The following is a 16,283-nucleotide window of genomic DNA, read 5'->3' on the forward strand; positions in this document are numbered from 1 at the left end:
GCGAGCATGTTTGGTGTGACAGGGATTCGAACCCGCGACCCTCCGATTGCGAGTCGAGCGTCCTAACCACCTGGCCATGCCACTAGCCTCGAATTCCTCCGGGGTTCGAAGCTCTAAATACATACCGAAATTCCTATTACGTTCAAAGCTCAGCTTTGCGTTTAAGAACAAAACAAAAACAGATAAACAAACGGTCTTTAATTACGTTTCTACCAGATGATGATGTTCCTCCTGTTTTATCTATTTCCCTTCACTATATGTCTCCCCCGCTTACACTCCTTCCTTCTTATGCCCCTTGTGATGTATTAGTATACTTTAACGTTTTGAAAGGGTTTTATTTGATACTTTGTATGCCTGTTTGTTTTTTTATTGATTCAGTTCTTTTCTCTTCTATTGTACGAGCGCACACCAGCGGTTAGCGGGCCGGGTTGTTGATGTGAGATTTCGTGGTTCGTGTCCTGTTACTACCAAAAAGTAATAACAATAAAAATTACATTACGTATTTTAGAGAAGTGAGAGTTGTTGACTAGCTGTTTCCTTCTAGTCTAGGGGCAACTATATCAGATATTCGTCGTGTAGATTTGTGCAAAATTCAACAAATATGTTGAAGTTTTGTAATTGGAACGGTTTAGTTTTTTAATTTTTTTGCCTTTTGTATTATATTGATTTTTTCACATTTAAAGCCCTAATTTTGAATGTATTTAAAATGGTTATATTTTGTACTTTTATATGCTTAAATGCTGATTTTATTCTTATTTTTAAAAAGAGTTTTCATTTTACAATTTTATGTGTGTGTGGACATTTTTCATTATTTTGAGTCTCGTGAATGTGTGATTGTTCAGTGAGGTACCATGTTGTTTGTCCTGTGACGTTAGTGTCCAATCTAATCAAGGGCTGCGAATTCCATGGGATTTCACCAGCTCTCACTGTAACTTTTTCTTTGGTGTTCGTCCCCCAGTGGCACGGCGGTATATCTGAGAACTTACAATGCTTGAAACCGGGTTTCGATACCTGTGGTGGGCAGAGCACAAATAGCCCATTGGCCCCCCAATGGCACAGTGGTATGTTTGCGGACTTATACCACTAGAAACCGTGTTTCGATACCCGTGATGGGCAGAGCACAGATAGCCCTTTGTATAGTTTCGTGCTTAATAACAAACAACAACAACAACTTTGGTGTTCAAGCCTTTCACATTCTCAGATACTACTACATTCGCATCTCGAGATTTAATCAAAGTGAAGCTGCCCACTAGTTCTGGTTCATTATACATCAGTTATTATAATAATTAATATGTTAACAAATCCTATTTTTTCTGGTGTGGAAACTGTTGCTTTTAACTGTTCATTAATTGTTTTCTATCTTGTTTACATAGAATTAAACCAATGGAAACTTCTATATCAACAGCATGATAGGACATGATGCTGTGAAAATATAAATGAATCAATCCGAGTCCGATTTCATTTGTGAGTTGAAAATATACAGATGAAATCGGACTCGATTAGTTTATAATCAGGTGTCAAACCACCAACAAATGTTTTGAATGCTTTGGATCGGGTTTATTGCGATGACATCCCACAGTAGACATTCAATATGTCTCTTCTAAATAGTTCCGCGTGATAACCACTATCTAAAGTTTATTGGGAGTATTCGTCCAGCAAGTAGGTAATAAAAAAATTCAACATCTGAAGATATAAAGATTTAAACACGTAACTACTTAACACGAGTTAAACATTTATTTGTTCCTTTTAACTTAAAGCTGCACTATAGGATATCTGAACTCTGTTGAGCGCGTGGAATTTATCCCTAGATTTTAACCGTTGTACATCGCTAAACTTACAGCTGACCCACTGGAGGATCGTGTGAAATGAAACAAAAAAAAAATCTGGCATTTTGCTGTTGATTCTTTCATATTTGTTTAACCGAAAACGCTGATAAATAATTCCATATCTTAAATCGCAGTTCTTATTCTTTTTTTTTCAGACTGTTATTGCTGTTGAAATGCAACAAAATGTATTTGTAATCTAGTTCGCTGGTTGTTGTTGTTTTTTTTTTGTTTGTTAAGAACAAAGCTACACAAAGGGCTATCTGTGCGCTGCCCAACACGGGTATCGAAACCCGGTTTTTAGCGATATAAGTCCGCAAACATACCGCTGTGCCACTGGGGGGGGGGGCAATTCGCTAGTCCTTACATATTTTGTTTTAAGCATGATCTAAGGGGATTCTCACTTTGGTTATTAAATCAAGGGAAATCACTCGCGAATTATTATTAATAAAAATACTCGAAAAAGGAACATTAATATCAGCTTGAGAACAAGTATGAGATAGGAGACGGATTTGTAGTATGGGATCCGTATTCTGAATGATAAACTCCAGTGAAAAGGTGCATTGTGAATGTGATTCAATTAAGCTGTTTTCAGGTAGTTGCCTTTCTGTATTTAGAGAGAGCAGCTTTGTTTCTGTTTTGAAGAAGTCCAGATTAGTTTTTCGTCTGTGTCTTTTTATCTCTTACCTTTTTGTTATCGTGTGAGTTAACTTTACTTAAATTTTAAACATGATTTATTTTACCTTTCAACTAAACCTATCGCAAGGCAATAGTTCTCTCCACGAGTAAGATCAACAGTTCTTCTGTTTTCTTCAACAGATAAGGTACTTAATGGTTACCGTGGAACCTACTGTATTCAATAACTAATTATAAAATACAATAACAGCAACTTTTACAGTAGGCAAGTTATAATTATAATAATTATAACTTTTCTACTCATAGTATTATGCTATTGTCAGGTAAGAGTTATATTCAAAAAGACAGTTGAGAACGTTACATAATCGTGAATTTGAGGACGAGTTAAATTAGCTTTTTTTTTATTAAAATGAGGTGAATTAAAAATTTAATATAGATAGGAAGGTTCCTTGATATTTATTTAGCGTTGGCTTTTATAACTTTATCAGTAGTGCTTTAGTCATTTTTTGTCTGTTGATGTCTGACTCTCTTCGGATGATTTTGACATTGTTTTAAGTGTTAATATGTTTTGTTTATTTGAGGTGTTCAAAAACATGTGAGGGTCCTTTAAGATGTTCCTTAAGTCTGGGATTCATTTTTCTCACGATGTTTCCGATATAAAAGTGTTTAAATGAGTTGCGTTTCATTTTATAGAGGACTCCGTCGTTTATATTTTCAACGGTGTAAATTTTAATGATAGGGTTCTTGATTTTAATATCTGGTTTCTGTATGATTATGGTAATTAGGTCGATTTTGTGTTTCTTAATGAATAGTTTTCATAATCTAATTTAGTTTTTGCTGAGGGTGGTGGACGTAAGGAATTCTAGTGGTGATAAATATGAAGTCTTTTTCATCTTTCAGATTCGTATTTTTTATTTTGTTTTGGCATTCTTGTTTTGTTTTGTGGTATGTTGATAATGTTTTTAACAGCAAATTTCGAAAGATTTTTTTAACAAAGATTGAAGAAATTCTTTATAGTTTATCGTCTAAATTATTTGAAGAGCACATATTTAATGCGGATGATTGTATAATACACTCTAATGTTCCTAGTTGCTGTTGTTTGGAGTGGGCGGATTTCCAGTTAAGGTATTGTTCTGAGCTTCTTGCTCTTCTATGAGTTTTAATCTCAAATTATGATTGTTTTCTACTGTTGCAAAAAGTTTATTGGGAAATTTACTTCATTTTCAGTTGTAAAATGAATTATGGGATGTATGTTTGCTGATGTAGTTTGAGAATCTTTCTTTTTCTTCGTCAGAGTTGAAGGCGGGAAAGCTCGTCGACATATATCAAGCAATATAAGGTTTAAAGATGACTGTGTTTAAAGCTTGCTTTTCTAATTGAAATAAAAATGTGTTTGCTAGTGCACTTGATAACTTTCCGCCCATACTGACGCCGTCGATTTAACACGTATGTGATGTCGTTGAATTTAAAACACAAAGATCATCGTGGCAATGTTAAACAAGGTTAGAAGGCTTGATGAGGATGTAGAAATTTTGCGAAATCATAATTGGATTATGGAAATGACTCACGAAGAAACACAAGATAAACATAAATACTACAGTCATACAAAAGCCAGGTATTATAATCAAGAACCTTTTTACTAACAATTACCCAACTGAAAATAAAAACAACAGAGCCATTTACAAAATCAAATGCAACTCATGTAAATACTTTTATATAAGAGACACTGGGAGAGAAATGAATCCTAGACTTAAGAAACATTTTTAAAGAGTCCTCGCATGTTTTTAAACATCTCAAAGGAATAAAACATATAATTGAAAACAATGTTGAAATCATCCGAAGAAAACCATACATCAGTACAAGAAAAATAGCTGAAACGTTACTGATAATGTTATCAAATCCAACGAAGAATATCCAGGAACCCTCTTTATCTATATTAATATCTTACCCACCTCATTTTTCTTTAAAAAAAAAACTAATTTCACGTCACCTACAAACTTGTCCTCAAATTATCAAGTCTGTAACGTTCTCTAGAATTCAACTGTCTTTATTTGGTAATGACTAGACAGTATGGGCTGAAGTGTTGTAATGATTAAATTCAGAACCTGCCTACTGTAAAAGTTGTTGATAGAAAAAGTGTTTATTTTTGTTTCAGCTACACTCCAACTCCTGTCTCTTTCTTTCCACCACGACAAATCACTACATCTGCCCTTTCACATACTAGGTCCTCGAATCTATGTTTCTTGCGGAGATTAGGTAACTTGAGCTTGGTTTATCCTTAAGTTATTATAACCTTAAATTTGAATCCTGATTATATTATACGAAGATGCTAAATAAATCTTAAGAAAACATCCTTCCAGGAATAACGGATATTATTTATCTCTCTCTCTCTATATATATATATATGAATTAAAATCTAAATAACATAAGTTAATATTATATTAGATTAATTCTTAATTATACCTATAATAAATCAATTCTTATTGAAGTTTTCCGAACTCGTGTCACCTATACTAAAACCATTGTTGTCTGAGTTCTTACTTCAGTAAGCTAGTGATTATGTTAGTCATTTTCAGCTCCGTGTATTTTTAATTAAAAGTATGGGTATTATTTTGGAAGTAAATGTCGCTGTGAAAATTATTTCCATTGCAGACAGAATTAAGTTTTACTTGCTTTATGCCAGGTGAGTGCATGTACACAATCCGTGACAACCTAATGAGCAGTACACATTTAACAATTAACTTCAGTGAGTGTAGTGAACGAGGGTTGGTGTTAACTTTCACACAATTAGTATCTGTTAAGCCTAAGGGAACATTTGTGTTGTGTTACACCACTTAAAAACTGAAAAGGTGGCAACTCATATTCCAGGAGTCAACCATAAGAAATACCCTATCGTATATCTTATCTATCTATCTATGAATATATGTATACACAACAGAGAACCAGCCGGAATTAGATATAAAATCAAGTTTTTAATAGGGCTGTTTGGTGGAATTTCAGTCCTACGGTACTTCTTCCCATTATTACTGGCAGTAGCTATAAAGACAACAATAATTCATTCCTATGTTTCTTGGGTCTTAAGACTAAATTATCAGTCTTTTTTTTTTCTTACATTTTTTTTTTTCATCAAGGTAAGAATTTGTTTAACTTATAAAATAAAAGTATAATCATATATTTGAATGTCAGAATATTATTTATATTCATAACACGAGATATGCAGCTCTTACAGTACGTCCTTTAGTAACCGCTTGCTACATGTCAGTATCAAAATAATATTAAAATTATAAACTAATATTTTTCCAGAGTTTCTTCACAAGTTGATTTTAGTTCAAACTATCAAGTTAATTTTCATATGGATCTTGTGATTTTATATTGACTGTAAAAAAATTCTTCTACAATATTTTCAGATGACAATTTATTTAAGACAGTGGCTCAAAAACTTATTGTTTAGTATGATTAAAGTGTATTTCAGATGATCACAAAAATTAAAAAGTTTCTTGAATAAGATCGAAGTCAGGGTTTTTAAGTAATCTTTTACTCTTTTAAACTCTGTGCAATATTTTGATAAGGTAAGTTAGTTCTTTATCGTAGCACGTGAAACATTTGTGTTACATAAGATACCACATCACCAACAATTACCATGTGTCTGTAAGAAGAATACGAGAATCTACTTGTATCCCAGATGTATTAAACATTGCCACACGTCTATCTTATGTAAACTATAATATATTGTTTTGTAATTATGTTTTAATTATTTTGACTAGTAGCTGCTTCCTGGGGACCAAGTTTTGAATTCGGCTTGGTAACTAGCGACGCCCCGCGTAGCGCTCTCTGGTTATAATATTTATATATTTACTATACTATGAAAACATATTGGAGGACTATAAAACAAATTATCTGTTGTTACTTATAGTGGTATTCCAAAAAGGTTATTATAAAATGAATTAAGAATACCTACAATTACCCCTAATACACATGAATTATATTTATTGTTTTATCCTACCTTGACTCGTACAGCTTTGCGCGTAAATTCTGAAACAAACAATAATTCGCTAAATTCTTCCACAGCCCTAATATATTGTTGGAGTCATAGCCCTCCCTTCACAAATTAAGACCTTCAACAGCTTAGATACTTATATCAGATAACGACTGTTATCTAATATATTGTTGGAGTTATACTTACAGGTAAAGTTAAAAGTAGATAGACATGCCATTGAGCACTTTCAGTCACCTAGTAGAAAGTCGAAGAACCTTTGGGTTACCATGAACAAGTTAATTGTCGGACATCAATCCACTCATGTTATTTGCTGGATTTAGACTTGATCCTCAGTGTTTAATTAAATATAGATGTAAGTCATTGGAGACTTTTGCCCCAAAACCCAACATGCCCCCCTAAAAGTATGGAATAACATACACAACGTCCCTGGAAGAAGGTAGTCACTGTTGTTCAGAAAATCTCCGATTTTGCTCATATTTTATCTGATGTCACAGAAGGATTCACATTAAATGACACTAATGAAGTTGGCTTTTTGATGTAGATTTCGCATGCCTACGTCCTGGGCGTCTATTTACATCCGACATATATGTGTACACACATTTTTTTTCAAGTCTGAAGTTCTTCGCAATAACCTGTATATGTAATGTATTCTCTACATAAACTAATTATCATTATGCTAATTAATCGTTGTTTGTTAGTTTACTATTGCATTAGGATAACGTGCTTGGGTACAAAAGTAATATATGTAATAAATTATATTGTGACGCTAAGGAAGTATTTGAAAATATGCCTTTAGCATGTCAATAAACGTTTTGTATGGTTTGATAGAGATATCGTCAAAAACTAACATAATTTTACATTCTGATGAGTTTGAATATGAAAACTTCTATCTAGCCTTCATGTTTTTTTAAACTTTTACAGGCCATAAAATGTGTCAGTAATTGTTAACTTTTTCGAATTCGACAAGGGGTTAGATTAATTTGACCTTATCATCATATATTATGGGTCGATGCTCAAGAACTGAAATTTGATGTCGCTTGTAATTTGTTTTTATAAAAGTGTTGAAATAAGGTCCCTTTGCATAACAAATGTGATGCTACGAAAGTTTATTTTTTCTTTCTAACAGATCGGCCGCTTTTTATAGAACTACATTTGGTATAAGTAAAGCTCCACAAAGTAAAAATAATTAAAAAAACTATTATTAATGTTAATGAAGAGATCGACCCACTTTTCACAATGCGGACAGTGCCAAATAAAAGGAGAACCTCTATGTTTTCGCTTTTCTAAATTTTATTTATTTATTATGTAAGAAACTTTTAGGTATTGTGTGCTCCTTACGAAGGAATGAATGAGACTGCTTTGAAAAAGGCAGCTTCCTAATTCTGATTTCATGGCACCTTACTTGATTTGATGTACGCATGTCAGTGACTATAACAGCTCGCGCTATAAATTCTCAAAGCTGTCATTGGTTGAATCATTAAGGAATCGGTGACACTGGCCAATGGCTTTGCACATAATATTAGAGGCGGAGTAAGTATCATATTATAATTCAAATCGATAAAAGTACCATTGGATGCAATTTAGACGTATTTTAGATCATTTTATTCTTGTGAAAAGATTAGACAATAGAAGATTATTTTCTGACGTTGAACGAAAAGAAGGCAATGATTATGTTATAATTGTTTTTCGGAAGCCGCTTACCTAACTTTGATTTCAATATGTCTAATAAGATTTTAGCAAAACGGTTCAGGTGCCAACCAATAGCCCACCAAGGAACACAATTTAACCAGAGTTTGATCACTGACAAAGGTGACTTTAGCTCAGGGCTTGAAAGTCAAAATGACTTTGCTTTTGAAAGCTCGAGATTTTTAGAGCTCCCAGTTACCATTACTCGAGATAAAGCACGACAAAACAGCACTTCTTTGACACTCTCACCGCTGCCAGTCTCGTACGGCCTGGAGAAAGAACAGGATGAACCATTGGATATGACCACTGTACATCGGCAAGAGGCGTCGCTGATAAAATTCCTCCCTCAGGAGAATCTTTCCAGTACGACACCTCGTCGGATTGAGCATTATCAGCCGCATCAGTTGTATTCGGTCCCGAAAGAGGGAGCTCCGTCAATGAGTCACGAAGTTGAGTTGAGTTCAGAAATTGCACAGAAAGAAAAAACTGATAATTCTCTGATTTTCTATGATCGCAAAGTATCTTCAGTTTCAAGAAGAATTATTCTAAATAAGGATGATGAAAATAAAGTTAGCAGATCCATGAAACAAGGGGACATCGGCCCTACTTTTAACATTATTTCGGTTAGTAAGGAAGCCAAATCCAAACTCGCCAAGATCGACAACAAGTTGGGAGCCTACACCTGCCAACTGTGTAAGCAAGCATTTATCAATGCTTTCTGTCTCGCTCAGCACCGCTGTTCCAGCATAATCCCAGTAGAATACCGCTGTCCGAACTGTGACAAAGTGTTCAACTGCCCAGCTAAATTGGCTTCTCACAGTCGCTGTCACAAATTTCGGAAATATGCAGGAGCAAAGCCCGCTAAACACTCCAGCTCTAAGAAGAAGGCCTTTTCAGCTCTTAACACCACTAAGCCATTGTATGGTCCTACGGAGCACAAACTTTGCATTAAAAAACCTACAGGGGGAGAGCAATTTGAGTGTAAAGTATGCTGGGTAAAGTTCGAACGAAAAACAAATTTCATAAGACATGTCCAAAACCACAGTACAATTACAGAAACTAACAAACCAACAAGTTTCCTCCAATATGGGAAAGCCTGCACCAGTATGACCCACTCACAATGTTACTGTTCTGGCATTCAGAAGGTGTACGGCTGTCCTACGGATCTTATCTCTCCTCTCTGCTGGCAGCTACCCCGTTCTCCGCCGGAAACCACAATTACTAGATTTCCTGCCACACACCCAAAGCCATCCTGTACGCACAACATTGAATCTATATTATCGGGTCCAATGCAGTCGTGCAATACAGGGGAAGAGGAACAAGCCAAAAGTAATAGGTTTGCCCAACAGGCCTGTCTTGAAAAACACGACCAAAAAGAAACCAAAATCACAGATCTGGGTTATTTCTGTTATTGTGGGAAGACTTTTCGAAATTCGGAGAATTATAGAAAACACTGTTTAATTCACTCCAGAATGTTAACTGGAGGTGAAGCTTCATTCGGTAACTTAAATGGTTTGACCTACACGTGTAAGTTTTGCCTCAGTGTCTTTTACAGCTCAGGAGGCCTCAACCACCACCTGATCAGCTATCATCCAGTGGAAAACAGCAGACTCCTGCTTCCATCCAATCTTCCTCAATTCACCACGTCTCCTTCAACATACAGTTTCTCTTCACCTAACACCGCAAATAACTAAAGTAGTGTCATGACATCGCTGACAGACCTGAGACTGTCAGCGTGCTACGACCAGTGAAGTTGACACCAATCAAATCAGATTATTTGCGTGGACTCACCACTCACGATAAATAAGAACGAATGGAATAATGTTTAATATTAATTAGGTTAAACGATATTTAGCTTAATTATGTGTAGAAAATTTGTTGAGAAATATATGTTTCGAAATTGTGCTGAAAGGGTATTTAGGAAGGGTATTATATTGAGAAAATGTTTACACATAACGTTTGGAAGATTTTGAATACTAGACGACAGGAGAACGTGACAACATTGTCAGGATATCTAGTGTATCACTCTAGCAAGCTCTTGCGAATATTTATGATTATCTGGTTAGATATTTGTTACTGTTTGTTGTTTTTGCCGTAGTTTTACTAGTCAATAGCGCAAAAACTGCTCAGCACAAGATTTGTCGTACATATTTATTTATTTTACAATTATATCTATATGGGTAGAATTCACATATTTAAATACGTCACTGAGCATGTGTGTTAAATATTACTAAGTATGTAGTAGATGTATGCGTTTTTGTTTTATTAAAGATATATATAAAATGCGGGTGTTTTGAAGATATCAGTGGGCATATGCACTGAACATATATATATATATATATAATATTTGTTTTACCCCAAAACAGTTTTGTTTTATATCGAGATATCTTTACGAAAACTGGTTTTAAAAAGTTTTATTAACGGTAGAAAGTGATATTTTGTCCACGATTTACGCCTTCTTAAAGTTATTATGTTACTCATTTATTCCTTTTTATTAAGTCTAATACATTTTTTATGCCGTAAGTGACTTTAAAAACTGATGGCTTTTTGTAAGTATACGAAATTTAGAGTATGTTCTGCACAAATTATACAAAATAGAAAGTATATTATTTAAAAACCGGATTTCGTGACTGGCACAGAACAGATAGCCCATTTAGTAGCTTTGTGCTTAACAAACGAACATTTATGGACCTGCGAAAAAAATGCTGCTTTTATCAACGAGATGCTGATTGTAAATCTAGAAATATAACTTATGTTTTACTCTCTTCGGGCACATATTTCTTTTAGAGAATCTGAATGTGTGAGACTTGGAAATTGAGTCTACTTCAGTACGGAGTAGGAAATCTAGTGTACGCTAGTGAACATTTCAATACGGATTTCCTGAAATAGTTATAAGTTTTAAGCTCTTCTGTTTTATAGAAAATCAAATAAAAAGACATTTCTTTCAAAGCTATGCTTAGCGAGGCCTGGTAGTTAGCGTGCATGGACTGGACTGTGAGTCCAAGGGTTCATGGTTCGCGAACTGTTGCCGCTAAAGCGTTTCTGCTGGTACGCTATAAGAGTAATGGTTAAATCCCACTATTTGATCAGATAAGAGTAGCTCAAGAGGTGGCGGTAGGTGCTGTTGACTAGCTGTATGCTGTTGACTAAATGTATTCACTTTAAAGTCTTTTTTTTCTTTGTTATTAATGCCTATTCTATTCTAAGTTTTCGATTTTGTATTCTAATAATTATGTTTGTTCGTAGTTTAGCACAAAGCTACACAATGGGCTATCTGTGCTGTGTCCACCACGGGCATCGAAACCCGATTTTAACATTACAAGTTCGCAGACTTACTGCTGAGCCACTAGGGGGCTAATAATTTTAATTAATTAATAATAATGATAGTCTCGATATATATATTTCTTTATAAGATGTTTGTTTTCTTTAAATAACTTCACTTTTAACATTCTTCACTGTTTTCTTTTTCTTCTTTGGTAAATTAGTTCTTGAAAAAGATCAACAAATGACTAATAAACACGCACACATATAAGTGTGTGTATATATATATATATATAATATATACTGAGAGATGATTGCTTGTTTGTTTTAAAGGACAAAGCTACTACTATGTACTATTTGTTCTCTGCCCACTGAGGGTATTGAAACTGGTTTTCATCTGAGGGATGAAAATGAAATAGTTGTATAGTTATGACTAATTGTTTGACGTATCATAACAAAACGCTTCGATAAAGATTGTATTTAACACTGTCTACGTAAAATCTAGTCATAGGTGTCGTTCACTGATATAGGTGGCTTTTTATTATATATTACGTTATAAAAAAAATAATAGTGCATAGTTGATTTGTATAGATTAGCTTCTCTAATTTATAGATGTGATGTATTAGGGCTTCAAATTAATAAATGTTTAAAGAAAATTGTTGTTTGTTTTATTGTATACTGAAAGTTAGTTTGCTGCTATTAAATAAGAAAACTTGGTATTAAACACTTTTTATAAAAGGATAAATAACTAAGCTGATACAGTGAGAAATGAAAACATTCACGTTTGTTTAAGGCAGTAACAAATAACCACTGCACTATACGACATCCAAACTATGTTTGTTTATTTGTTAAGCACAAAGCTATACAATGGACTATCTAAGCACTGCCCATCACAGGTATCGAACCCATATATTTAGCGTTATAAGCCTTCAGATTTTACCGCTCAGCCACTGAGAAGCCTGACGGTTGGAAATCTTAATTTTATGTTTTTTGTATTGATCAAAGAATCCCAGAAAGATCCTCACTTTTAGTTTAATGTTTGTTTCTAACAAAATGTTTTAAAATATGATTGTCAGTAATAATTGCCAAAGGATGTTGAGAAAAGCCTGAAAAGGTAGCGGATAAGTATAATAATTATTATTATGCTTTTTAGAAAAAAAGGCAAAGACTGAGTAAGCAAAAGTAACATGATAATTCTATGTGGATGATGAGATATGATCCCCAGAAAATGTTGCATTTATGGAATTAAAATGAAGTGATTTCTAAAATATACATGTAGCACATGGCAGCCTTAAATGCTTAACAGGTATTAACCAGCCCTCACCAGGCGTAGAGGTGGGGGATCAACCTACCTGGTATCATTGCCCATGGAAGCTGAGGACCTCAGTCACCAATTTATTGTAGCTCAATATTTTATTGCCACTGTATTAATGGATACAACAATAATTTCAAAATATACATTTTGTTAATGATGTATTTTAGATCTAACAAATAAAATAACAAACACTGGTACTAACTCACTATATGTTACACGCTATATTTATTTGAATTATTCACTTATTGGAGAAAAAAAGGATGTTTACTGTGCATAGGCGGATTTATACGGAGCCTTTTCGGTGTACTTCTCCGTCTTTATGGCTTGGTGATTGATTTCCCAACTATTCCTGTCAAATATAATGCTAACATAAAATACGTTAAAACATCAAATATATCATGTTTCCATTTCTAAAAAGATATTGGTCTCTCTTCCAGCAGGAGTTCTTAATCCCGCCCTGGACCCACGGTCCTTATTTGGTACTTAACCCTCTCTTTCCTGAAAATCTTAGATCAACCACTGCGGAGGTATCGTGATATTATATTCATTTAAACGATTTTGGAGCCTCACCACGTCCTTAAAGTTCATGTCGCCACTTCTGGCAGTGCTCTACCTGATGCCTGTGCATCCTGACAATAGTCCTGCAACATATTTTCAAATGCAAAAGTTTCCGTCGTAAGGTTGTCCAAAGCACATATCTCCTGCACGAAATCTCTCGATAATCCAACTAGCATACAAGGATGACGGTTTCAACACTGAAGTTCATAGATTCTGCATCCAATGACTTGATCATTATGACATCATAAATATCCATTTCGTTATCCAACTGCTTGAGGTATGTTATCAAGGTATAGATATGTTTCATCGAATTTCACCACACAATAGATCTGAATGATTAATGGAATTTGTTTTGTCATCATCAGGTACCTTGTCGAAACGTTATACATTTGCTGTTATGTTGAACTTATATTAAAGTTTTTCTTCATTACCCATTCAAGCTGTCTCCAAACATTATTAGTCTCAAAGCGGGTTCCTCGTCATCCAAGAGGGAGTTTATGTTTCAACATTACACAATTTGATGACCCCACAACTTCAAAATGGCATTATTACTAGTTTATATGCAACCTTAATTGATTCTAGTTCTATCATCAATTGCAGAGCTTCCTTTGAGCATGTACATCTACTTTGCTTCAGTCTAATTCCCATTTCCTCGTCTGTTATGGTATCAATAAACTTGTCACGTATTAACATATCCATCATTTCACGAGAAGCGTCCGGGAAGAATAATTGGGCAAGCCTTTACAAACACTCTGCAAGTTTTGGTTACAGTTTTTTACGTTCCTTCATATCCTGCTCTAAAGCTTTGCTCCAGATACTTCTTTCTGATATAACACTCCGAGCCTGTTGAATAAGGTAGCTATCAATGTTTGATATTTGTGATGGCTCTCAGCTATAAGGTTACTTAATAGTTGTCAAAGCTGGTTCTTTTAAATTGGCAGCAAGATGTATGGTTTGCTATTCACTATTCTATCCATTCACTCTGTAAAAGGTTTCGAACTGAGTCTTGTATCAACTTGAACAAAGTAACTTGGTAAGCACGAAAACAAATAAGAACCCAAATATTTGATAAAAACACACATTGACTGATTCAAATCTCTATCTTAAAAACAAAAACAAAAAAGTTTATCTATCTTAACTAGCTCTCAACTATTCTCGTATTTATAATCTAGCTTCGAATGTGCGAGATAAACTTGACTTCAACGTAAATTTTCTAGGCGTATTACACCCTCTATCTAACTAACAAATTACAAAATTCAAAATACAGCTTACAGCAATATCGTGGTGTGAAGGGGTTCATTGATGATTTAACGATATTACATATTGTTATTCATTTATTTACGGGTAAACGAGTAAATATTTTTTGACAACTGCAAGTTTTAAACTATGTTTTGCTGGGCTTATCTAGCATCATCAAGTAGTAAACGTCTAGCAGAAATACGCAACAGTAGTAATAGCAAATATTTGATTGTTTGGATAGTTGCAATAATAAAAAATAGCAATGATCTGAAACAGTAGTTTTGAACAGTTGATTATTTTCTGTTTGGTGATTCTATTTAAAATTTGTCTCTTAATTACGTGAGGTAAAACTAACCGATTATAAAGTTACAAAAAGATGTTATGAAACATATTTACCTTTTTACCATAAATAAATAACAATTTATTTTGACAACATTTTCCTATAACTTATTCAAGTATTGGGTATTATTAAAGTGTTAATTGTTATTAGTCCATGTCTAGTCATTTCTGACAAACAGTTAAATGAGCAAGTTATTCATTTACCAATATTTTTTCAGCAAGTAAAGAATGATGAATATTGATTTACCACAACTCTTTTATCAAAGCAACCTTACTTTAAGTAATACTAGTTAAGTTTGTAGTTTGTAATAAGTAACCAATACATACTGAGCTAAAGCTATTATTTAGAAATACAAGGTAATCATGAACAACGGGCATCATCCTGGCCAGTTATGTAACCAATGACAAATAGAGCACATCCTCACCTTCGAGAGTTTTGTACAAGCAGAATGCATGTCGTTGCACACCATTAAGTTTGATTACTTGGATAGATGGATTAATCTAAAATACTAATAACATGAATTACTAATCTTGACTAGTTTATTATTTTTTTCGTAAGTAATAACACTATTCGATGCTGAACAACCTCTAATTAATTGAAAATAATAATGAGAAATTATAATTACAATATTCTGATTACTTGGATAGTTGGAATAACCAGAAACCCTGTTTTCGATTAGCTGGTTAATTTCGTGACATTAATCGATTCTTCCTTACTCGAGGAATTTACGTGAGACACTAACCAACAAAGAGTGATAATCAATTATATTAATCAAGTTAATCGCCCAGCACTATTTGTCTCTTGTTAGCTACTGTTCATACACTTGATCTTCTTTTTCTGGATATGTTGTGGAAGCAACTTGTATACACGTGAATTGTATCACTTTTCCAGACGAATTTTATTCTTGATTGTTTTGTCTCGGTCTCGTGGATGGTTTCATTCACTAACCTCTGTGTTTGTGGATTCTCACCTGTTACAAGACACCACAAATGGTAGTACTGGTGCCCCAATTTATATATATTCCTTTGTTTTCCAATCATCATCTTTGAAAATATAAATTTCAGATATCAATACATGATTATGATATGAATGTGTGAATATCTTATGTCAAAAATGACTGTCATATACCCTTCCCAAAAAGTACAGTTTTTGGCGGTATCACACTACCTATGAAACATCAAACAAGGTCAAAATGTAGTTCTGTTACACACTGTTTCACTGTCAGGTTTTATGTATGGGCCGGATTCTTTACAGTAGGTGTCTGCGAATTGTTGGTGATATAATTCAACAATAAAGAAACAACACACAGTCTACTTGTTATAAAATAATATATACTGAAAAAAGTCAAACGTATTAGGTCGTAAGAAATTAATGTTACATTTTGGAACACTTTCATCAACCACCGCCCAAAAATCGTACATCACGTTT

General features: G+C 34.1%; 1 protein-coding gene across 1 annotated transcript; it reads left to right on the plus strand.

The window, feature by feature from the left end:
• Positions 1-8,174: 8,174 nt before the first annotated feature.
• LOC111086026 (insulinoma-associated protein 1a-like) lies at positions 8,175-9,836 on the plus strand. Its single transcript, XM_022387325.1, has one exon. The coding sequence runs from the start codon at positions 8,175-8,177 to the stop codon at positions 9,834-9,836; it is 1,662 nt and encodes a 553-aa protein (XP_022243033.1).
• The last annotated feature ends 6,447 nt before the right edge of the window (positions 9,837-16,283 follow it).

This window comes from Limulus polyphemus, unplaced genomic scaffold (assembly GCF_000517525.1).
Source record: "Limulus polyphemus unplaced genomic scaffold, Limulus_polyphemus-2.1.2 Scaffold799, whole genome shotgun sequence".
NCBI classification, from domain to species: Eukaryota; Metazoa; Arthropoda; class Merostomata; order Xiphosura; family Limulidae; genus Limulus; species Limulus polyphemus.

Excerpts from the sequence above, each read along its gene's own strand:
- LOC111086026 (XM_022387325.1), top strand. The coding sequence starts at position 8,175 with ATGTCTAATAAGATTTTAGCAAAACGGTTCAGGTGCCAACCAATAGCC.